The sequence below is a fragment of the Lagopus leucura genome, unplaced genomic scaffold (genome assembly GCF_019238085.1).
Source record: "Lagopus leucura isolate 7727_CA_CO unplaced genomic scaffold, USGS_WTPT01 Super-Scaffold_100002, whole genome shotgun sequence".
Classification (NCBI taxonomy): domain Eukaryota; kingdom Metazoa; phylum Chordata; class Aves; order Galliformes; family Phasianidae; genus Lagopus; species Lagopus leucura.
In genome coordinates, this window is record NW_024962263.1 from 23800454 (window position 1) to 23826260 (window position 25807).

Genomic DNA, 25807 nt, shown 5'->3' on the forward strand with positions numbered 1-25807 from the left:
TCCTTCTCCTTCCCTCTGTTCCTTAGGGCATCATATTTTTCTTCCTCTTAAAATAATTTTCTTCTTTCCAAAAAGTGATATAAAGGATTACATCATCATAAAAAAAAATTAGAAATCAAAGGAGACCAAATACGCTGTTTTTTTTCCACTGTCAACACCCTGCAATACTTAATTCCTAATACAAGAGGGTGCTGTATAAACGTATCCTACGTGCCAAAAAATCTCTTGGCTATAGAGGAAACTTGCCAGTAAGTTACCTGATAAGAACAATTGAATTAGACCTTGTGACTGTGTATGGACAGAAAGATAAAGACATGAATCAGCTGTGCGTGCATCCGGCGGTGAAGCTACTTTCCGGTAGATTTTACAGAGGTCCGTTACCAAAAGCAACCAAAGTTCTACTTGTGCTGTCTAGTCAGCATTACTTAACAATACGCTACAGAAACAGTTTATTCCAGACCTCAGTAGGGATAACAACAAAGGGGGAAGGTAGATGTGATGAGCATGGAAGAATGACAAGAAAACAATTTTTCTACCAATGATTCCTAGCGTTCTGGCTTGATCTAATCTTTCTGTGAAAGAAATGGTTGAGAGCACAATGTAAGATAGGTTAAAACACATCTGTTGCAAATTTGAAAGAGACTGAGAATGGGCAGTAACTTGATGAAGTTGAGTTCACTTGAGGAAGTTAATTTTTATTTCTTGCATCTTGATGTTTTTGTTTGGTGGAAGTTATGAGAAATCCTAAAGGGAAGTGTGATGGAATGACCAATTTCCAAAAATGCTTGCAGTATAAATGTTTTTATCTCTTTAAAACAAATAACATAATTCCTATTAGAGGGTATTTTGGGGATTTCCTGGAAGCATAATTACACACATTTAATACATACCATCTTTTTAAAGATTCTTCTTGTGTCCTTTCAAGGGACTTTCATTGTGCTGTGCAGCAGAGCTGGATTTCCATCTCAAGTCCTCCTGGATCTGAGAATATTTTGAAATAAAACGTATAAAGTACTGCAGTTAACATCCTCGAATCAGAGATGTGTTTCATTTCCAATGGCAAGCTGGGAGAAAGAAGCCAAAGACAGAGCATGTGGATGTGCCATCAGCACTCCCTTCCTGGTGCAGAGAACAGCTGAGGTTTGAGATCAGGCCTGTGTGCAATGAGTGGCTGCAGGAAAGCACAGCAGTGATAATATTACAGTTGCTTTATGTGAGATATTATGTTTTCCTTTCCCAAAAAGTTATTCAGTCATTAAGTTGGAGTGACTCAAATATATAGTTTCTTTTTCTAAAATAATTGCCACATTGTATTTTAATCCAGAGTATGAATTAAATTACAGTGAAAAAAAGGTCCTCTGCCTGCTGTATAATGGAGAGAAGACAGGTTACTGAGAGAAACAGCACTAAATCTGACATTCTGCCACTGTAATAGCAGGAGTTGTGCTGACAGGGGCAATGCTTCTGTGTAGGCTGCAGGAAAATGCTGGAGTGGGAAAAGACAGACAAAGCCGGTTTTACACGACACAGAAACCTGATTCCAGATGCTTCTCATCAGCTTGTAACTGTGAGAAAATTTCCCGTAGTTTACCACCAGTTTGTCCATTACAAGAACACACTCCCTATTGCTGCCCAGAAGTGCAGCCCCACCAGCAGCCCTGCTTGCCGAGTTCGGGCTGTTGTCTTTGTTCACTGCACGGCTCTGTTTTAATCAAATCTTTTACCAGACCCTGCCTGCAACCAACGTTTTTAGTTGTCTCCTGACTTAGCCCATGGGAAGCATCTCCCAGGAAGACTAATTGAATTGTGTTGAATCGTTGTCATTCTGTTTTGTCTGTGCTGAAGGGCTGTTCTGTGTCAATATTCACGAGCAGCAATCCTCACTGGTTCAAAGGGAAGCCTTGTGATCACACAGTGAGCCTTGTGAGACGAGTTGTGGGTGGTGGTAGGAAAACAGGCCAGTCTGCCTGATTCCCAGCCATGCTCTCACACAATTAGACTGTGTTCCTGTCTACCAACCAGTACGCGTAGCTCCTGGCCTGTAATATACTTAACATACAAAACTAAGTTTCTTTGAATGTTTTTGCCAGCTGAGCTGTAATTAGAATGCACTAAAGCTGTAGGACAGACATGGAGAGTTGGTGGTGCCATAAAGCAGTCAGGTTTTGAAGCTGAAGCTGAATGCTGGTGGAGAGTATGCTGCCTTTTCTGCCCCCATGGTTCCAGATATCCTGTGCACTCAAACAAGAAATGTCCAATTCAGCACTGTGACAGCCTGCTCAAGCTGAGCGGAAATCAGAGAACATGCATTGCACTATTTTGTCCCACCCGGTCCAGCTGATTCTGAGCGTATACATATTTCCTATTCCAGAAAGAATGAGTGGAGCACATGGTAAAATATATTACCTTCTAATTTGCTCTGTAATATTCAAGACTCCCTGACACTGTGCTGATGAAACATAAACCACTCAAGAACATCCAGATTGGCGTCAAAACAGCTGATGTGTTTTCAGAAACTATTTAGAACTGATCTGCATGTCTGCTTAATTTTTAATAGTCATCTCTTTGGTGCCAAGGGTTTGTCAGGAAGGGTTGATCTCATATTTCTCATCTTTCTAGAACACTGCAAATAATACAATGAAGCCTGTCCTAGAGGTAATTTCCCAGAATGGCCCCACAGGGATTGTTCTTGGATGAATGTTTATGATGTTATCTTTGGCTTTCATCTGTTTTGTTCTAGAAAAAGAAGTGTGCTACTGGAGAACACCTTATGGGCAGGAGTGAATTTCTTTAGGAAGGGACGATGATACTCGAGGGCAAATGAATTTAATATTGAGGAAGAACTTTTTTACTGTGGGGGTATCAGAGCAGTGGACAAGGCTGCCCAGAGAGGGTGCAAAGTCTCCTGTGAGGATTTTCAAAGCCCGCCTGGATATTTTCCTGGGCAGCCCACTACAGGGAACCTGTTTAGCAGGAGTGTGGACTAGATGGTCTTCAGAGCTCCCTTCCAATCCCTATCACTTTGTGATTCTGTGATCTCACTAGTGAAAGTTTTTTATTGCTGTGTGTTGTATATAGTAAAATGAGGAGTTGGTAACTAATCAGTGCTGAAAATTAATTGCATACAAACCAGTTGTTTTCTATATTCACAAAGAGTGGTCTAGCATTAAAAATCGGAATGCGTTTATGAGCATGTAATTATATAGAGCATATCAAATTATGTACATCATACGGTCAGATGAGCAGAGATTTTGCAGAATTACTTGTTCAGAATAATTTGGCAGATGGTTTGCATACTGTTGAGAACCGTATCAGTTACTTTGATAATAACTGTTTGAAATTCATTATACTGAATGATTAGTTTATCATTTCCTACAAAACATTCAGTATAGATTCTGGCCTCCAGCCTTCCAAAATTGCTGTGTGAGCCCATACACATATTCATAGCATTCAAGTATTGACAAATAAATTTGTAAAAATGCATATTTGGACTGTATACAGAATAGCCCTCACACAGAGGGTGGTGATGCACTGGAACAGGTTGCCCAAGGAGGTTGTGGATGCCCCATCCCTGGAGGCATTCAAGGCCAGGCTGGATGTGGCTCTGGGCAGCCTGATCTGGTGGTTGGAGACCCTGCACATAGCAGGGGGTTGAAACTTGATGATCATCTGTGGTCCTTTTCAACCCAGGTCATTCTATGATTCTATGATTCTGTGATGAACGGTTGCTTAATGCAGAAATATCAGACTTCTTAATTTTTTTTGATTGCCTTCTTAGCTTAAATCTTGAGGAAGTCAGACTCCTCACTAAAGTCTTCTGTACCTAAAAGGTTTTTAAGTGTTTGAGGATTTTACACTCTAAGAAGAAAAACAGCCATGCATGTTAAGATGCCTCTTTCATTCACTTGTATACAATTTGCAGAAAGTGTAATGATCCAATTTATTCAGCAGTAGAAAAAGATAAAGAATGCTTGTTCATGCATAGCACTGTTTTAGTTTGTATGTGTGATTATGTCCAGAATATACAGTTTTTCCATAGGTAGTGTTCAGCGAAAAAGAAAAGATAAATGTCAAACAAACGCCCACTGTAAGATAAAATTACATATACGTATGTATATATTACATATACATTATATACATAAGATGATGTGATGGGATCACCACAGTGCTAGATGCGTCCTTATAAGGCTAAATAGCATACGTACTTTCTCACTTCTTTTTTTTTCAAAAGGCTACAAATCTGCATATGAAGTGATGCTAATACTGCGGATACGAAAAGTCACTGAACTCTGGAAAAAGACAAAAGTGTTTAACATGCTGTTCTTTTTTTTTTTTCTTTCCTGTTATTTGCATTCATTTTTTGTGGCAGAAAAATAAAAACAAGAGCGGAATATATTCGGGAGAGTAAAGCACCCTGAAGGCATTCATATAAACCCATCCCCTCACTGTTCATTGCACTGAGAAGCAAGAGGAAAGATGAGATTCCTCCATGAAAGCAAAACAAGAGGCAGAAACATAATATCATTTGTTCTCAACAAGCAGGCAAATCTCTTGCACCTTTCCTCACTGCTGGAATCATTCAGCTACTGAACAGTATGTTCAGACTGCTTGGTGAGATGATCCTTGGCTAGAAAGTCCTGAAGAAGCCATTCTCCAAGTAGATGAAGAAAAGAGGATAATGGGGCACGCAGTACGCCAGTTCAAGGCACTGTTTTGGAAGAATTTGCTCTGCCGTGTGAGGCAACCGGTGAGTTTTTGGAAATGATAAAATAAAATAAATATTTCAAACCTTATTTTGCTAGGAAGAGTGTATTCTGAGCTCTCTGCTGGAAATAGTGCATCTGTCAGTCTGTCTTGATTTTCCCTTCTCACTGCACACTGTTAAAGGATTGGCTGACTGCTAGTGGCTCTTGTTTTGCTTTTTGTCTCCTTGCTGTTGGAAATACAAATATAGAACAGTAGTGTGATTTAATTCTAAAATGGATGAAGTCAGTAATGCTTCACAGTTTGAAATTAAGATAGAAAATCTCATAAAAGTTTTTGAAGAGCCACAGATAATCTTTTAATTATCATTAGATACTACCAGTGCCTGTAGCAGTAACAAGGATTAAAATCAATTTCCTTCACATTAGAAGTAATCATTGGTGATACCAGTGATTGGTGTAATGCATGTGTAATTAGTACCAAATTTTAATTAGTTTAAGACAGAAAGGAGAGAATTCTGTCAAGTGAAATAGCATTTTTGCAGGAAAAAGATGTCACTACAGTTACTAGTTTCTCATTGATTTCCCTTGTCTGTGTCAATCTAGGGATTTGCAGTGAGGCATGATGGCTACTTCAGATTTGATTACTTCAATTAAATAAAAATAGAGCTTTCCATTTCAGAAATATTTTACATAAGCTGTGATTTAGAGAGAGAATTTCATTTTCATATGATTTCAGGTGGTATATTTTAAAAATATTGTTATATTTTTGGAAGGGATACTGTTTGTTATATTCTTCATCGCTCCCAAACACTTCTGAATGCTTCCAGTTCCTGATACTTCAACCTATGTGTCTTAAATGGCTTAATACCTCCTGCTGTCCTCCATGCTGATCATTCTCTCATCCTGCTCTGCCTAATATATTTTTTGGAGGAAAAAGTTTTAATTCTTTTAAATTTTAAGCTTTCCTTAACGGTTCGTTTCCTGAATAGAGAACTTAGTGAGATGCAAAATTCCCCAAACCAGGGACTATAATGAATGACCCGAATCAAACTTAATTCTGCATGTCTAAAGCCAGAACTGCCCTGAGAAATTTTTGAAAATCTCCTTATATGCTCACTGCATGAATACCGAGCCATGAATGTGCCTTATCTGCATATACTCAAGAGTATGCAAGGCGGATCACTAAGGATGAAGTTTTAAACTATGTATTTTAGAAGCTCAGGAGATACATACTGCCAGCAGCAGGGGCTCAAGGCTAGGTTGGATAGGGCCATGGGCAGCCTGAGATGGTGGGTATCAGCCTGAGTAGGTGGGAAGCAGCCCTGCCCATGGTAGGAAGCTGGAACTGAATAATCTTTAAGGTACTTTCCAACCCAAACAATTCTATGATTCACAATTCCACCTGGCTGCTACTGCTTACAAAAAGATAACTGAAAGCAAAAAAAGACAATGAAAGAAAAAAACCTCTGCCCTTTTTAAAGGATGTTATAAGAACATAAATGCACCTAAAGTTTCTGGTCAAACAAAGGAATCAAGGACTCTAGGAGCAAAGATAGGTCTTAATCAGCCTAACCAGCCTCACCTGGGACCTCCAGCTACTCTCCTAGCCTGCTCTATTTAGCTCAGTCTGGCTCCACTGTGCCTGGTCATGGTTTTGTCTAGGTAGCATAAGATAGTGATTGATTCTGGTTGCTCTTATTGGACCTTACATTGATCTGCAAGTTCAATTTCTGACTTTTTTCTGATCTGCTTCATCACTATGATGTGATCTGAACTTCTGGTTGAAGCTGGTAGTTTTTGGGATTGTCCTGTTCATCTCATGGGACCCTGAGGGATGGCTCCTGTCCAGCCAAGTTTTGTCCTTCACTATTACCCAAAAACGTAAAAGTACTTGGCCTGGTGTTCTTTGCCTTGCTTCTACCTGATTTTAAATGGGTTTAGCTGGCCTTTTTCACAGGTCTGATTCTGCTTCTGGGTTTTGTTCTTATGTACTTTTCCCAGCTGTTTTTGTAACACACCTAGGCTTAGAAATTGCTTTCTCAGTGAATTTTGATCAACAACTAAGCTATGTTTTGAAGTAAAAATACTCAATAATTTTCAGAGAAGCTAAAAGCCTCTTTCAGTATCTCTAATGGGAGATATTTAATGTGCCTTTTCTACTGCATTCTTGTTTTCAAGATTGGTCTTCACACTTCCCTAACTCCCTTATTGTTCCCACCTTCACTGCCTTCATAGCACTGATTTCTTTTTGAAATTTTGCCAAAGATCAGGTTCTGTCTTTTTTTCCTTTTTCAGCTGGAAACTGAGGCACCTGTGGAGTCTTTGTTTGCTTCTTTTCCTTCATGGAATCTTTCTGGCGAGAGCTGCGTCCTCTCCCTGGAGATGGAAGCAGATGCTTTTTGCTCATATGCAATATGCTTTGTTTCTATACATCTCACACTGTATCAGCTTGGATATGTTTCCATTGTGGCCCTGGGAATGGGAAGGTGGGGAAATGAGAGGTGGCCATGGGTAGCCTGAAGCCTATTAGCTAGTCTTCAGAGTGCCTTACTGCTGGGCTGATGAAGGCAACTTTTAGAAAGTGATGACTGCAGCTGAAAGCAATGATACACTGCATCAGCTGAGGAGGATGAGGAGATATGCCAGTCAAGGTTCAGGACAGCAGGCAACAGGGGAGCATGAAGAACTTCATCAAGATGCATTGCAACACAGGGTTCTCAAGAGGATCAGCTGTAGGAAAGCTGTAATTCTGTAGTGTCAGGCTTATTTTGTATTGACCAGAGGGTATTACGTTATTACATTATTATATTATTTATATAATTATATTATAATTATATATATTATATATATATATTTATATATATTATATTTATATTTATTATATTATATTATTACATTATCAGCAGAAGAGCTGAAAACTGCATTTGTACATATTTGGTAAATTTATAAGGAGTTTGAAATAAACTGTAAATTGCTATTTTGTTGTTATTTTATTTTGCTGTAAGCATTTGTAGATGAGATTTTTTTTTTTTGATTAAAAGGTATTCAAACTTAAGTTATGTGCTACCAAATTCTTCTTTTTTTCTTTTTCTTTTTTCTGTATCACTAATATTGTTTTCATTTCCCTTTTCAGGTCTTGTTCCTCTCTGAAATACTCTGGCCATGCATGCTCTTCCTGATTTTGGCTGCAATTCGCTTCCAAGAGCCCCCGAAACACAAGGAAAACTGTATGTTTTGTTTCACTTGTGCTGTTTTTCCTCTGGACTCTCTTTTAAGAAGCATTCAGGAAATACTGAAGATAAACCAGGAGGGGTGACTTACATGTAGTGGAGACAAGAGATAGAAACCTAGGGTGTGATTAGATCTTATCCAGCTGTGGCCCTGAGCAAGTCATTTTTAGATGGGGGAAAAAATACAGAGTTTAAGGTACCATCTATCAGACTAGTTCTAGATATTTACTCCTTAATTTGATATATTAGTTGCCAAAAGGAAGTTACGTTGAGGAAAGCAGAATGATCTTTCAATGATGCTTTTAGTTTTAGCTATTTTAAATTGAGAGATTAAGTTAAATAGGAACCCTATAGTTATCCCTTATATTACAAAAACAAAAAAGAACAAAACCTGTCATTTTGAGGTTTAAATTCTCAGAATACAAAGAAACTTCACTTTAATCAATGTTGAATGTAAATTCACATATAACAACACTAGTTCCTTCACCTCGTGAAAGCCTCAAAGAAAAGAGGAAATAATATTTAATGAGTAATTATATGTTCTGATCTAGCTTGCAAGACATTTTGGACTGACTGGCTAGCAAGGTTTTGGTGTAGCAATGGCATTACTGCCATGAGAGTGAGCTCTTCAGAAAGTGCTCTCTACCACTATGTTGCCATAGTCTGATGTGGGAGTTACCTGTTTTCTGTGGTGAATTAGTTGTGCTAAGATGGAACACTTGACACTAATGCAACATCATCATTTGCAGGTGACAGAGCAGCTTTCCAGGAGAAAGGTGCACAATGTTATGGTTCAAGTTTTATAACTGCAGCATTGCTAGTTTTAATTCTGTTGCTGCTTGATTTTTAGGTTATTTAGAAGCTCGGGATTTGCCAAGTCGGGGCCTTTATCCTTTTGTGCGGTCTCTTTTCTGTAATGTTGGCTCAAGATGCAGGAATACCAGTTACTCAACACAGAAATACAACCGCTTACGGTAAGATGTACAAGTCTATACAGTGCTATAAGAGTCACGGTAGGTCTTTTTACAGCAAATATTTTTGTCTTGTAGATAGGAAGAACAGGAATTTTGTAACCACATGAAGTTTCTTTTAGTATCATTATGAGTGCAGAAGTCACAAGGCTTTGTTTTATGTCTTTCTAATTTTCTTTGTCCTTCATGGACAAATTTTGTGCTTTCTTGCACTTCACTGTTGCACACAAGAGCATACTTCTATGCTTAACAGGAAAGACTATTGTTCTGTGAAGGTGAGACTGGCCAAAAAAAAATATACCGTACATGGATTTATACTTTGAGATCATATATGGTGGGAAGTATGCATGCAGAAAAGTAAAACAAAGACTGCTCTTAAGTAAGTTCTCCAAAGAGCCAAAAAGGAGTAGCAGAACCTCTGTAAACAAGAGAATGTGAAAAAGTAAACTGTAGGAAGGCCTACGTGTTATTTTTTTCTTGATATTGTCATGATACTGTCCTGTGTTAGTCATAAATATCTTATTCTGCTTTGAATGATCACGTTTTAAGCCTATAGGTGTAAAACTATAGTAGTATTTTACAGTGATGTGTGAAAGTAAAATAAAAAACGGTAACCATTTGCCCAGAAAAAAACAAAACTGAGGCACATCTCAGGTTTAGGCAAAGAGAAGGTAACAAACCTCTGTGCTGTGGTCTTGCAAACTCTGTGAAGCTTGCTACTTGCAATAGTAATATCAAATTATTGGGCTATGGTGTCAAAATAGCTCTTAGTCTTTTAAAAAAAAAATTTCCTAAATGTATAGTTTTTATTTACATCACCACTCCAGTTGCTATTTTAAGTGTGTTAAGCCCCTAGGACCAATGAATTATATCAACTGCCTTGCGTGATTATTTACACTACTTTGACTGAACTGCCCAAATTATATTTCAGCTCAGAAGAAAATCAGGAAGGAATTTCCTGGAGGCAGTCTTAGACCTACTTAAAAATGAAGGAAATTATTCAGTTGCTTTTTTCTTTTTTAATTGAAAAATAAATTCTTCTATGTATGTAGATTTCTATCCTCAGAAGGCTACGCTGAATATCACAACCCATGTCAGGAAAAGGGTAAAAGGTAACATTAGGTTCATCCTGAGGTCAGTCTATTACAGCAGGTTCATCAGCATAAATTAAATCAGCCTAAATGTTGCTTTGGCTTATGCTGTGTGCCAGCCTTAGGAATCCTGGTTGTCAGCTTGGTCAGCCAAATACCACTGAACTCTACAATGTCCCTGTGTTGAGAGACAGGGTGACATAGGAATAGTAATATTAAATATTTTCCCTTTGAGGATTTATGTCAAAACATAGCTGGTTCTTTATGGTCCTTTTCAGGAATGCTTCTCATGAACAATGTGTTTGTTAAAGGCAAATCAAGGACTCTAGTTTGCATGGGACGTGATACACTTCACAACGCATACTGCATTGATGCTGACAGTTTAAAATTTAGCTGTTTTTTGGAAAAAAAAAAAAAATTAAAAAAATCCTGTGACTTTTATTGGAACCTCCATTATGAAAACCATAAACACCCAAATAGCTGTCCAGTCTAACAGACTCCATCAACAGACTTTTGGTGAGCAGATGAGTCAGGTGAAGGCCAGGATTAACTAACTTTTCAGCAATATCTGCCCTGCCTTTGTCATGGTTTTGGCTGGTATAGAGTTAATTTTCTTCGTAGAGGGTCATATGATGCTGTGCTTTTCCTTCTTCTTCTTTTTTTTTTTTTTTTTTTTTTTTTTAAACTTGGTAATAGTGGTGATAATGTTACTGTTTTCAGTTGTTGAAGAGCAGTGCTTACACAGAGTCAAAGACTTTTCTATTCCTCATGCTGCCCTGTCAGCTTGGAGGTGGAGGGGCACAAGGAACTGGGGAGGAACACAGCCAGGACAGCTGACCCAAACTAGCCAAAGGTTTTGTTTCTTACTCCTTTTTTCAGTCACTACAACAGGTTCTTGCTTGCAGAAATTTGATGTGATTCACTAGTCCATCAAACAGCAGTATCTCTGACCTCCTTAGCATTTGAGTGCATGTAGGAGCACCCAAAGCAACAGGTGTTTTTGCCTTCTCTTTCCCATGTTTTTCACACTCCAGTCTATCTTACTGGAGCACAGAGTAAAACTGAGAGCATGCAAATCATGTAAAAACCATCCAGCACAGTGTTCTTCAGTAGTTTTACGCTCCCATGCAAAAATAAGTATGCATGTGCATGTAGACATAATATATTCTTGATGCTTTTAATTCCATTGCAGATCTTGCAGAATGAGTTGCAAGGTCGAATCCCAACTCAGACTCCTGGATCTATGTTTGTTAGTCTTTTCAATGCCACAAAGAAAATAAGTTTAGATTTTCCTGCACTTGAAATACTTAAGATGATTAAAAACTAAGACTCAAGACTGCTATTTCTAAGAATGTTGATGAATTTAATTAAATTCACAGAATTACAGAATTGTAGGGGTTGGAAGGGACCTCTGGAGACTGTCAGTTCCAACCTCCTTGCATATAGTGTTTAAACAGCTGTAGTTGGTAGCATAAATATCAAGACCTGATAACTTCCAAAAGAAATACTTGCTAAACTTGCAAAAACTTGAAATTAAATCTAATAAGGCCCAGGGGTAGACTTGATTCTGATACTGGTGTGGATGACTGAGCTATCATCTTACAGCTCTGTGTGCTGAGATCACATTTTGCTTGTGCCATATCAGGGACTTTCTCTGGACAACACGCATTGAGAAAAGCAGGGAGGTTGTATGGGGAGTACATGAAATCAAGCATCAAGTCAAAGAGAAAAGTGGGTGGGTGATTTGCAAGAAGTTAATAGACAACTCTGGGCCTCATTTATTTTGAAACAGGCACATGGTAAGCCAAGTCAAGCTTATGGTCAAAGTCATGTGGAAAGCTATTTTCTGTTTCTCATATGCTGTTTTGGACAGAGAGATGCAGGATGCTGGGATAATCTGTGAAAGTTTGAAGTTGGTGAAAGATTTTTATAAAATCCTCTTGGCTGGCAGCTAAATTGGGATCAAAACAAACTGCTCTGAAACAATAAAGAACTTGTTGGTAGTTCTTAGCTTAAATTTTCTCATCAACCTGTAATCTAAAGTTGCAGGAAACTGAACAAATAAAGATTATGGAAGGAGTGCAAGAGAAAGGTGCTTCTTCATCTGCATGCTATTCGGTGGCTGCATTTTAGCAGAACTTTTGAACATATCTGATCCATTTATATGCAATATTGTTTTTATTTTATGACTCTTAGTATCTTATTTAAATAATTGGGAGGAAAACAGTAATATGGATTCAACTAAGGATCATAGATGAAATAAAAATTATTCTAATTAAGTAGTTCTGACAGTGCTTAATATTTATTCTTAACTATAACCTGATAAAGAATAAAATTATTTTCATTTTTTAAAAGGATGTAAACACCATGTATGTGTGAATGATCTCAAGTTATCTGCCTCTTGGGACTTTGGGTCCTTAGTAATTTCCTTTTTCTAGCAGAATCAGGAGCTTAATGCTCTGACTTTGTATGTAGGCTATGTGCATTTTCTTCACAGCAATTCAGTTTAAAAATAACCCAAACTTTGTGATTAGGTTCCTTGAGTTTCAACACTGAATTTCACTTTCCATGCCTTTGTATACAGCTTAAGTCAAGCTTAGGATTCTGCCATGACTTCTTTCATGCATTTTCTTTTCCTCTCTAGCTGAAGTACCCGTAGGATTTCTGTGGCCTTATATGAGTTGAGATACCACCACTGCTGAAAGTTTGTATGGAGTGTCAAAAAAATGCTGACTGGAAAATTTTGCACCTAGAGAATTGACAATAATTGCTAAGGAACTGTTTGTCTAACCAGGATGTGTTCCTTTTGGGATGCTTGTTCATAGACTTGCTGCAATGAAGTTCTGCTCTGTGATGTTCATGGTGATGTTTGTAGGAATCAACTGGAAGAAATAAGACAGGATAAACTGAATCAAGTGAATTAGTTTGTGGATCTTTTTCTCATTAGATCTTTACCAATTGATAGCAATCATGCTGAAAGCTAACATTCATGTTCAAGTCTGACAAGAAAGGAATGTGACTATTTATATAAATATTCTACTATTTAGTAGTGCTTATGAATCAGTTAATTATTCTTCTAATGAAAATTCACAATGTATTTGCTACTTGACTTCACCCTTATATCGTTTGAACTTTCTATAAGATAAATTAAAATGCCTGGCAACATGTTAAAGATAACTGTTCCATTGCTTATGGTGCCTTGGGGTAGTCTAAGTAATGCTGGCCTGTAGAGGTGTGTAAAAGATCGTTGAACTTATTTCACAGTGGAAGTATTATTCTAGAACTGTTGTGTTACTGAAAAGCCACTAGATGGTAGCGTTGGAGGGAGTTTAGCTGTAAATTAAAACCGAAGGAAAGCTGGTACGGGCAATATCTTTTTAAGAGTTTTTTTTTTGACGTTTTTGTAAGTTATTGCATGTATCTGGAAAAAAAAAAAACCAAACATAATCTCATGTACAAGTGGTACAGGTTTTCTTAACAGACACTTTCAGAATGTATGTCAGCATAAGGAGAGATATTTAGCCAGTGACACAATTCTTCTCACTTTTCAATTAGAAAGGTACCTTGAGGAGCGTGTCGCTTGGAATCAGTGTGCGGGTGTTGGTGGTGTTGCTTTTTTTGTTAACATGATGTAATTGTTATGACAATTCTTTTGCCTAGTAAACTAAAAGGGAAGCACCTTTTGTCAGGGCCTTATCCCCATTCTGTCTGGTGATGTCTCCCCTGTGCTGGACACTGGTTGCAGTGTATTGGCTTACATGAAATTGGAACATGTAAACTTCAGGGTACAGGCTGTGAAAGAATCGTCATCAACTGGAATCTTGATGCACAAAGGAACAAATTTGACTTCACTGTATGTGTCCATCTGCTGTCAGATTTGTACTACTTGAGCAGGTGAGCTGCTTCAGCTCAGCAAATTTACAGTGCTCTCTTTCCTGAGGTTTTGACTCAGTTGTGAAACTTGCACACTAATGAAATGAACAAAATAAAAACCAACTATGTGTATAATAGTTCTGAAAACAAAAACGAACAATTAGAATGCTGCTATAAGGCAACATTTTTCTTAATGACTAGCTTCCAGGTTGTAATTACTTATCTTGTCCTCTTGTTTTTCTGTGGAAAAGTACTTCAGGTGTTGAAAGTGGTTCAGAAAGTTTTGCAGGACCTGACTTCGCGTTTATGAAAGAGATACAAGAACTTGCAAAGGGATTTACTGAAACCACAGAGAAAACCATGGCTTTAGAAAAGCTGTGGGAAGAAAGCTCAAAGTTCTCGGGTAAGCTTGATTTTTCTAATAATGAATTGCTTTGTTTATAATGATACCCATCAGACAAAGGAATATTTCTATTTTAAATAAAATTAGCAAAGTCAAATTTAGCTAACACAAAAATAAAAGCCACTTTAGTGATTATTATTACTGTGGCTATTCTAAAATCTCAGCTTCCTGGAACTGTACTCTTGTTTTTATTGATTGTTAAGAAAATATTCTGTGGTGAAGGTTTAAAGATAATCATTATTAATTGGAGTATATGGATACTTAGTCTAGTACGCATTCAAGTGTAACTATCAGGGTTTAGCCAGAAGGATCTGTTGGTTTGGATAACAACCTAGCCTGTCTTCCCAGTTATATCTGTTTTAGTAGAGAGTAGAAGGATAGGAAACTTATTTCCTTGCACCTTGTATCCTTTAGGTGAACAAATCAGTCTTGAACTAAAAGGGTGTGATTGGAAACACCATGTTCTGACTTTCCCCACTCTGTTCCCACTCATACTGCTCAGTCTTGCTGTGCAGCAGGTGGCTGAGATTTCGAGAAGAAAGATTAAGGTGAAGCAGTTGATTTCATACTTGGCTCTGTGGGGGCTAATACACTCACCTACTATTGATGTGATGATTTTGTCTTACTGAAAAGTGAATGGTAACGCATTTCTTTTGTTTCTGTAATAATTGTAAAAATATTGGAAGGCATAGAAAATTGGTGGCTTGCTAACTTTCTACAGAATTACTTGTTTCACACCTGTTTTATCCTTTAGAAGCATACCTTGTTTACTATTTGCTATTACTTACAAAATGGATCTTCTGAAGTTAATAATGCCTCTTTGTAAAGGAAAAATATCTGATTTTACAGGGCTTCATAACGGCACCACTTTTCTTACTGTAAGTACTTTTACATTTTATTTCTAAATAGTTCTGGTTTTTTAAGTGTCTTTATTGTAACTGTTAGAAATTTCTATCCTGTCAGGTTTTAGTGAACTGCCTTTAGAAAAATTGTTATATTTCTGAAGGAAATAATATCTTGGATGCTTCAGTGGTTTCTTGTGCACTGATTTAAACAACTCTAGGTTGTTAGTAACCAAAATCCACAACTTTTGAAGGCTAGATATTTATTTGGAGCAATTTAAAACTCTGTCTCCAAACTTTGAGTAGTTCCATAAAATCAATCATATTACAAAACATCTCAGAAGCAACTCTTAAAGTGTGCTCATTATTTAAAAACAAAACAAAACAAAAAACCCTAATGTCTTAGAAAAGGAATATAGTGAGATTGAGAAGATTGGTCTCTTGGAGATTACTTTGAATTCAGATTTATTATGTAATAAACACAACATGAAGACTAAAGTGGGAATAAAGGAAGGCAGGATTGTAAGATGTAGCATAACTCCTTCTGGAACTCATTTGCATGTGAAGTGAATTTGGGCTCTGTGCAGTCTTTCCACCTTTGCAATCTCAACAGAACAAGGAAGACTCAGCAGGCACAGCAGTGGATTTCAATTGCTGTCAATTTTGTACCTTTCACAGAACACTGGTTTCACTTCAGAATATTGTAAAATTATTTTTCTCCATAGTTAATTGATTACAGCTTGCAATTTCATGAAACCTACATTTCTGATTCATAACTAGGAATCAGATAGCATTTTCATAGTAATATTTGTCAATTGCTCAAAAGCTACTTGATTGGATGGAACTTCATTAATCATATCATAGAATAATAGAATGTTTTGGGTTGGAATGGATCTTAAAGATCACTTTGTTCCAATTCCCCTGCTGTGGGCAGAACTGCCCTCCACCAGCTTAGGCTGCGCAGGGACAGGAACAACTGGGCCTTGAACACCTCAAGGGATGGGGCACCACAGCTATTCTGGGCAGCTGTGCCAGTGCCTCCTCACCTTTTGAGTGAAAAATTGCTTCCTAACACCTAATCCAAATCTCCCCTTTTTTAGTTTAAAGTCATTTCCCTTGTCCTATCACTATCAGACCATGTAAAAAGTCGGTCCCACTCTTGCCTGTAACTTCCCTTCAAATACTGGAAGGCTGTAATGAACTTTCCCTGGAGTATTCTCTTCTCAAAGCTGAATATGCCCAACTTCCTCAACCTTTCTTCTTAGGAAAGGTGTTCCAGCCCTCTGATACTCGTGGCCTTTGTCTGGACTCTCTCCAACAGCTCCACATCCGTTATGTGCTGGGAGCCCCAGGATTTGGGCACAGTACTCCTGAGGAGACCTCATAAAGATAGAGTAGAGGGGGAAAATCTGAAAGAAGTGTACCATTGTTAATGGCTTGCATATGCAAGCATCTTTTAGTAGAATGTCTCTCATGTTACTATTATGCAGAAGAGCTCAACTGAAACATTAAACTAGATAAATAAGGGCTGGATAATGAACAACTATGATAAATCCATCTGATGGTTTAGTCCTACAAAAGATGTGCTTTGTGTTCTTTTACCCCAGTCAGTTAATCTTTCAAAAGCCATTTTCACCAAGCAGTATTTGACACCTATCCCAGCTCCATGGGAGGAGCTGTGAGGTAAGGATGGCATGTCCCTGGCAGCATGCTGCCCTTTATCCTTAGGCTTAAAGTTCATTGCCAGGGTAAAGAGCTCTTTGTGTATGAGATATCATAGGCAACCCTTCTCTTTAGGGGAGTATAATGTGTCTCCTTGCACGTCTGAGCAGAAAGATTACTCAGGTTTTCTCCCAATTCCATTTACCACAAGAGCAGACAAAGTCATGTGCAAGATAACTACTCTTAGTTCAAAGTATCACCAAAATGACATTGTGAATTAATGAAGTTAGAGGGTACGCTTCATACTTGAAAAAAATATTTGAAATAGTTTTAAGTTCAACAGGGTTGGGGAAGAAGCAGATGCCTGCTGGTTTTCTCTGCTAATGAAAGTGTCGTGTAAATGTGTTTTCCTCACATGAAGATGGATTTGAATGAAGCAGAAGAAATCATTTCTAAAATAGAAAACCTGTACAAACAGCCATCTTTCTGGAACCTTTTGCATTCTCTCCCTCGCCTTGAATCAAAGAACTTATATTCAGAGGATGGATTAGCTGCCATAGCACAGTTTCTGGAAGTTATTAAAAAGTAAGTACTTATAAATACTCTCTTAATATTTTACCTGAAACTCCTGTTCTTTTCACAGGCTACTTAACCAGAATTCTTAACATGCAAGGAAGGCGAATTTTTCTCTTGATCATGTGTTGCTTTTATAGAGACACTGTGGGTGCTTTCACCCATTCTGAGTACTTCATAACTGTTTCTTAAATGTCTGTCCAGCTCAGTGATAATTCTCTAGGAAAAAAGGAGGTTTATGTTAGAAATGGCTTTAAACTTTGCCATGTATTTTGGTATTCTTCAAAAGATTTACATATGAATGTAAGAAAATCTCACAATTTGGATTGTAATCAGCTTAATACATATTTAGCATTTGGACAATATCCACTGCATTTCTCAAGACTCTTGTTTCTACTGCAAGAAAAGAAGCAGTAAGAAAAAACCCAGAGGACTGTATTCTGGATGTGATAGTTTCTGCCTCAGGTAAGGGGCAGTTGGATTCAGAGAGAGACCTATGCTATCAAAAGAACGGAACACAAAAAGGAGCTGCAGGAATTTTCATTGAAATGAGGAAACCTTGAAGTGACAAATACATTTGCAAGAGTAGGTAATTGTAATAGGTGATAAGAAATTGTCACTTAATTCAGTGAACAGACTTGTAAGGCTTTGGGAAGCCACCAAACCTATCTGCTTGTGCAAGATTGGGCACAAACTTCCCCAGCCTTATTCCTTGGGCAGCAGAGGCCTAAAAACTTTGAATGCCAACTGTTGCTGCTTATCCTCTAACATCTCACTGTCTTTTTATCATTAAAAAAGGCATGAAGGATATAATAGCATAAGGTATTTTTGAAACTGGGGAGCAAAGGAGAAAGAACTGGCTGGATGTCTGGGCTCAGAGAGTGGTGGTGAATTGGAGTCACATCTTGCTGGCAACTGGTCATATGCGGTGTTATCCAGGGATCAGTACTGGGGCCTGCTCTGTTCATTATCTTTACTGATGACTGGGATAAGGTCATTGAGTGCACCCTCAGTAAGTTTGCAGATGACACCAAGGTGGCAGGAAGTGTCAATCTGCCTGGGGGTAGGAAGACAGGCTGGATAGCTGGGCTCAGGTCAATACCTCCAAAGCAGAAGGCTTTTTCTGAAAGGTTTGTGAACTCATGCAGAATCTAAGCACTCCTAAGGCAAAAACTTGACTGTAAGCTTGTGGTTATCATTTTTATCTTCTTCAGCAGCAATGGCCAAAGACAACAGTAACCACTGTCTGCTGTGCTGGGTCAAGCCACTAACCTGATAGTATAATCTCAGCAGAGCTTTCTTCTACCTTGAGCTCATAGGAAGGTCAGAGTGAGAGGTGGGGAGAAGGGTGTGAGCAGATGTGTGGGTACTTGCTGCCAGCTGGGTCATATCCCAAGGGATTAATGGCAGGAGACTTGGCTTATGTTTTTCTATTTTCATTTATTATTTTATGGCTTTTTCACAGTGTTGGTGCCCTTGAATGACAGAATTTTCCATAAATAATAGCATTTGGAAATGAAACCACAAAAAACAATGCTTGCCTTGTGACTGTCCTCATATTTCTAACTTACATTTCTAGACAGAGGTCCTGGTTCAGGCAGAATTTAGTTAGCAGAGAAGATTCTAAATTTACAACTTCTCCTGTTTCTTTGCCCTGTACCATCTTTCTTATGCTCTCAGAGGTACTTAGCAGACAGTAGCCCACTAGATAAAAAGAGACTACTAAAAGCCAACCTGAGAGCTTACAAAAAAATAAAATAAAATAAAAATTATATATATATGTATATTTGTCCTTGTCTTGTGTTTTCTGTGAGGGGACAGTAAACTATCTGGTTGAGACATGTCCTGGTCCAACACTTTACATACGTATTCAGGTAACTTAGTGTTACTGTTTATTCTCACTTATTTAAGAAGCGTTTCTGCAGCTCCTGATCCAGTCTAAAAAAGCTGGATTTTTATTTGCTAAGTAACACAGGAATACATTATAGGAAATAACTAAAAAGTTTAACATAAACTTTAAGTAGTAAATTACAGCTACATTAAGATCAATAAAAATTAACAGCTAGGTGGACTGAAACTGGTAGTTGTAAGAAATTCAACAGAAACATTTTTATTAACACATTCTGTAATTTGCTCTAATTTACTGTGAGAATACTTGTGCTGTTGTTTTAAATGTTTTTTTTCTCTGCAGATTGAGTGGAAATAAAAGCATTCTATATCCATCCTGATGTCTTGCTGCAGGGAAGACTGGGGGGATGCCTGTGGTGTTTCAGCGATCTTTTTTGATTCTCATTTTTAACTCATATTTTCTTCTTTTTCTGTCTCTCGTTCCTGAGAACATTGATAGATCTCTTTCATTTTCTTAATGAGAAGTGGGTGAAACTCCAACTATAAAATCTTACCTTGTGATATTTTGATTTAAAAACATAATATAACAGAAGTTCACTTTTTTCAGCTATATGTTCAAGCTATATATTTTAATTTTCAGCTGCTTGAGCTTCATCTTTTTCCACCAAACCCCTTCAGTTTTGCATGTATGGAGAGCTTGATTTTTATTTTTTTTTTTAATTTACCTTTCAGTACCTTAGTATCATTGAAAGACTTAGCTGTGATGCCACTGGGACAGACTTTCCATGAAGTGGTGAAAATCGCTCTAAATTTAACTGCTGCATCTGTACAGGAGAGGAGCTTGGAGGGTAAGGAATTTGCTTTGGAATTTTTTTTTCTCTTTTCAAAAGTAGCTCATAAGTGTATTGGGAATATATAATACTGCTAACTGAGACAGTTACTGCTAAGCTCCTAACATGAAAAAGTCTAATTATTCAACTACGTTGCTCCAGTGCTAACTCATTTCTTTATCTGCTGTCTATATGCTAGTAACTGCACTACATCAAACCATGGCAACTTTTATGACCTAATGTGCCATGCTTATAATGATCATTCAGTGGTGAGTTTTGGAGAAAAAGTTAATTGTTAAAAAGAGCAACCTCTTTCATTTCATAGAAGGATAGGCTCTTGCTTTGGACACGCACATTAAATGCTATGTCTGTTTGACTTTTTTCTTCATTCCTTGGTAACATAAATTCTTAGCTGAGAAGCTCAATTTTCCTCATCTACTGCCTGATTACAGGAATTAAGTTGAACTGGAAAAGGTAGGCTGGACCCAGGACAACTCTTCCAGATAATGTTAGGAACAAGTTTCTTTGGTAAACTGTCTGGAGAAGCACAGCAAGATACCAGGTTGCAACTGTTTGCTTTGCATAGAAATCCGGGCCAATCACTGTATGTGAATCCAGGCCAATCATGGGGGTTTAAATCCCCCTCCCCCTGACTGTCAGAAACACGAGTGAAGTGGTAGAAAGGTGTTTGCTCGAGCCCTTGTGCAGAGGGTGGGCTTTAATTCTCTGGGTCTGAGCACATGTCATTGCTATTGCTTGTTCTTAAAGCAGACTTTGTGTGTTCGGCAAGTATTTTTGACTTGCTCCTTTCATCTCAGCCATGGCAACTGTGTGGGCTGATTGGTACATATCCCATAGCAGGTTCTTTGAGAAGCAAACCCAAAACCTTATGCTGGGAGGATGTTTTGAAAACTTTCTCTCTTTGAAAAAATATAAACTATGTGAAAGCAAATGTGCAATGGAAGCTCCAAATTAGGAAGCTAGAAAAGCTGGGGCTTCTTTCAATAAAAATATGTTTTTATTGCATTGTGTTACGAGCTTATAAAACTAAAAGAATTAGAGTTTACAATATGCTCATAACCAAACGTTCAGATATTTATGGCAGTTCAGGATTTATCTGAAAGATAGAGAATGAAGAAAGTTTAATGCCAGAAGCTGCCGTGTAGTGCAGTTAACAGGTATACTGATAGCAAAGTAAGCAGACCTTAGTGTTCTACCTGTCTAGCTCTTATTACAGTGGCATTCTGCAGTGCCATGCTTCTCTGTGGGCTAGACAAGATTGTGTGAGAGGTGGGTACATATTATATCATTGGCCCCATGTCTTCACTAGGACTTCAAAGCGAGCTAAAATGAAAGCAATGCAAAATGACTTCGTTTTTATTCATGCCTCCTACCGCAGCAGAGTTGTGATATCCTTGGTGATCCTTGGTGATTTGTGTCACCAGGTTCAGAAATAGCATCTTTTTATGCAAACCTGTTTATAAAGTGCAACTGGTGTTCTCCTAGTGCCCTCTCTATCAGAGGTACTTCATTTTAAGCTTATAAGCACACATTTGCAAGTTACATTTGTCTGAGCACCTAGTTCAGAATGGCAAACTGGTGGATCTGCTCTCAGTCACTGTGCAGGGTCATCTCTTCATGATGCTATCAAGAGCTGGTGGATATCATCAGATTAGCTGACCTTGCCATGCTTCTAATACAATTTGGGACTTTAATTATTGAAATTTGTGTTCAATTGCTTGTGTTTGTTCTTTGTTTTTGTTTTTCTTTCCCCAGAAGCTGGAAACATCACCTGTGAACCCCATGAAGCTTGATTTATCAAAAAACGGCATGAACAAAGAGTAGGAATTATGTTAACAGAAGTTTATCTTTTTTCTTTCAGGTTTTCAGTATAATCTTTCTCTAGAGGATGTTTTGTGGAATCCACATGCTGTCAGAGAAGAACTTGAATTCAGATTTGGTTTTGATGATCTTCATGTTCAGAAACTTCTAAGTTATACAACACAATTAACAAAGGTAAATAACCTGAAAAATTAAATGTTTTTCTTTCCTCTGTTTTTATTTCCTGGTAACAATTCCTGAAGGCATTTTTCATGCCTTACAGAAACTATAATGGTGTATTTGAAAAACAGGCAGAAGCATAACTTCTACCAGAAGTAAAGAACTTGGTTGAATGTTACCAGCCAAGTTTTAATTTTGAATCTAATTTTTTTAAGCTTTATTCAGCAAGTATTTGAACCATTATACGTGGTTAGCTAACAGCATGACTAATCACTTGAAGACATCTGTGACTAAGGGATTGCTTTTCATATGAAGAATCAAAGTATTGAATCAAAAGATTTTAATAATGATGTTAAATTTTCAATTGTCCCTCTGCATTGTGTTGCCTTATAGAAGTTGCAGTGATGACTTTATTTCTGATGCAATCAAGATAACAATCCCTTTTATTGACAAATCACTTGTTCTGAAATAAATCTAGAGGTTGTAAGAAATAAAACTGTATGAAGAACCATTGAAGTTTTTACTGAAATTACAGAGGAAGTAGGTGATACTGTGAAGGTGTGAAAAAGCTACAAGACTAAAAACACTATCTTAATTCCCTTTAAAATAAATATCTCTAGCATCATCTAGAATTTCTATACACAAATGTACTGATGGAATCTAGTCGTACATACTAATGAATTTATGCTTTTCTGGACTTACCACTGAGTATGGTGACGTCCTGGGCTTATTATTCAATCCTGCAGAGAATTTTGTGTCTTACTCCGTTAACTTTTAAAATAAATCCTAGATTTGAAGTTGCCTGGATTCATTTGACATCCAGTATTTTTCATCTTTGTTGAGCAAAGAATGCCTGTGTATATCATGGCTGCTGATGTACCTTTTCTTCTCAGCTGAGCAGTCTTGATATGAATATACTTGACTGATGAGGTGTCTCAGTGGTGTGTCAAATTTTGAAGGAAAAATTTCATCTCAGAGAGGGCTTTTCTGTTTCTCCTGGATCAACATGATCTCCTGTGTTGTTCTTGTTTGATCTGCAGAACACTTGAAACATGTTAAATTTCTACAGAAGTCCAGCTTTGAATAGAGCATGCTGGTAATTGTCAGAAATCTCTTTGCTCTTTACCAGGGGTGGTCTGAAGTTGTTTTTGCTAGCAGCTCATTATAAAAACAAGTGATTTACATGAATGGGTGAGTTATATTAATGAATAAACAAAAATAAACAAAGCTCCCTTTGAATGGCCTTTTAGTGACATCACTGATGGCCAGTGTGGTCAACTCAACCAAATATTTGGCAGCAGCCTGCTATCCATGGTAGGCTGTGTAATCCCAGGTCGCTCATTCATTAACGCTTTATAGATTAAGCCAATATCTTCATATTGTGTGCTTGTGTTAGGGCTCTGAAGACCCTCAAAAGGTATGAAGAAAGGTACTGAAGCCTGGACAATGTCTGATCCAAGCACTTCAGTTCTGTATCTAATGTCCAGGGTGGTTTGAGGTCAATACAGCTGCAAAACTGTCAGTACATCTTCTAGTCACAGTTGAAAGAGGTTAGGCTGGAAAGTACCTCAGAAAGACACTATTAGGAAGGTTTAAGATGTACTAAATTATTTTAGAAAGCATTCATAAAATTTATATGATATAGAAAAATGAATCTTTCAGCACTGAATTTAGAATTCAGGCTATCGGGAGACGGGTCAGGCCCCTTGATCACATTGCTGAAATCCGCCAACTTCAGTTTAAAAATTGTCTGCTGCATATAATCATTGAGATGGTGTACATCAGTGTACTGAATGTTTTACACGTTAGTAACTTTTATATTTATGAAGTTGCTCCTATGTGATCATTCCAGTGCAAAATTATAGTGTAGGTATGCTATGTAATTGTCAAGTTATTTTACAGACAACACGGGTGTTGAAGTTGCTACACTGGTTAGATACAAGATGAAAATTCCTTGTAACAAGTCTTTTGCCTGATGCACAGGAACAGTAATGGGGCCATGGTTATTTTTCTCAGAGCTCTGCATTTGGGGTACCCAGGAACACTAAGCTGAATTAAATGAGCTTTGATGTTCCTTTTCATTAGATAAGTAAATTGATAGGAAAGGTAACACTTGGTAGCTCTCTGACATACTCATCCTTTTCTTGTCTCCCTGCCAGATTCCCACAGAAGAAACAGTGGAGCAGTTTGTGTGCTCTGCTCTGTCCAGTGTACCAGGATATGAAGCAAACAAAGAGAATAATGAAGAAAGCTGTATTTCCACATCTCAAGAGGCCAAATTGTATCTCATCCATGCTGTCAGCAAGCTCAGACTCTACGCACAGGTAGACTTCAGGAATTTATTAATTTTTTGCATGTAGGTTGTCAACAGTGACTCTATTAAAGGATCTGAGTTAGATATTAAATATTGTTGCTATGAACTTTTTTTCATTTTACTAATAACAGAAAGTAATAATTCTCATAAGTAACTGTTACAGTAGAAGTATAATCTATTACTATGTGTTAATTTAATCAGATTTTCTCACTAACTCAAACGCAGGATTGAGATTGAATAGGGAGTATAGTAAAACATGCTGCAGTGGAGCTCTGACTGAAGGAAAACCAATTTACTGTCTCACCTGAGCCTATATTTGAGCAAAACTGGAAGTAGAATATTAATTTTTAATTCTCCTCCACTATCTCAGGCAATAGTGACTTTAGTGTGTTGAGGTGCAAATAAGGGTAAATCTCCAGGATAGCATCTTCAAATTCTGCTCTGGCAAAACAGCGGGGCATGCAGTCTCTATGGTGACAGATGCTCCTTAAGGAAAACATTACTGTTCTTTCATTTTAAAACATTTTTTAAAATGTTATCTGTATATTAAGCTGCTCTCTTGCAATTTTTGCAATATTATCTACAGGAAGCTTGTAGTACTGGAATTTCTTTAAAAATGTAGCCTTCATTTCTCCCTTGATAAAAGTTGTACTGGTCAAAATCATCTCTTAATGTGGTTGCCAAGACTAATGACTATTTTAGCCATCTGGTAATAATTTCAGACATGGTTTATAGCTGTTTGCAAGGTGATGTTGCTATCACAAGGAAGTACTGTCAGCTGTTAGCCTCTGGAAATTCCCTTGGCGAGCTGATTGTATTTTACATCAAAATTCTATTATAACTACTGGACACTTAGGAAGGATAACAGTGCAGAATATAAGGGCAGTCTAAGGGCTTTGCTAGGACTTGATGGACCTTCTTCTAGGCTACACAATGGGAGCATGGAAGTTTCTTTTTCATTTGTTTGTGTAACAGACACCCAAAATGATGGGGCATTTCCCCATTTACTGAAGAAACAAAGGCACACAGCAAAAACCCAACAAAAAGCATGCAAAGTCTGTGTATTATCTAAATAAGTAAGCTTTGATTTTCTAACAGTGTGTATTCTGGTTTGCCTTCAATCTGTTAGGTATTTGAGCAATGGTTCAGTAGCAGCCACTCTCAGAATCTTCTTTCAGAACTTGTAAGAATCACGGCTGATTTAATGTCTCAGCTGCTAGAAGACAAAGAGGCCAGGAAAATTGTCTCAGAAATAAGTACCCTGATCCAGGAGTGGGATAAGAAATCACAAGCTTATTTTTCAGAAGAACATACTGCACCTCATGATCTGTAAGTTATAGTTACCTTTCTGCAATTTGAGTTACAAAGTTCAGATTAAATTTCATATTTATTTTCGCATTGCATTTAATCTCTTTCTGACTTCTGACTATTTCATTATTTTATTTCTCATTCTGTAATTCAAA

At 37.6% G+C, this 25807-nt stretch overlaps 1 protein-coding gene across 1 annotated transcript in view; it reads left to right on the forward strand.

The window, feature by feature from the left end:
• The first annotated feature begins 4678 nt into the window (after positions 1-4678).
• ABCA13 (ATP binding cassette subfamily A member 13) overlaps positions 4679-25807 on the forward strand; it is a 169136-nt gene continuing 148007 nt past the window's right edge. Inside the window, 10 exon segments of the mRNA XM_042868886.1 lie at positions 4679-4747; positions 7840-7933; positions 8787-8910; positions 14123-14274; positions 15124-15152; positions 17200-17363; positions 19932-20047; positions 21912-22045; positions 24190-24354; positions 25474-25673. Coding sequence (XP_042724820.1) covers positions 4679-4747; positions 7840-7933; positions 8787-8910; positions 14123-14274; positions 15124-15152; positions 17200-17363; positions 19932-20047; positions 21912-22045; positions 24190-24354; positions 25474-25673 — 1247 coding nt within the window.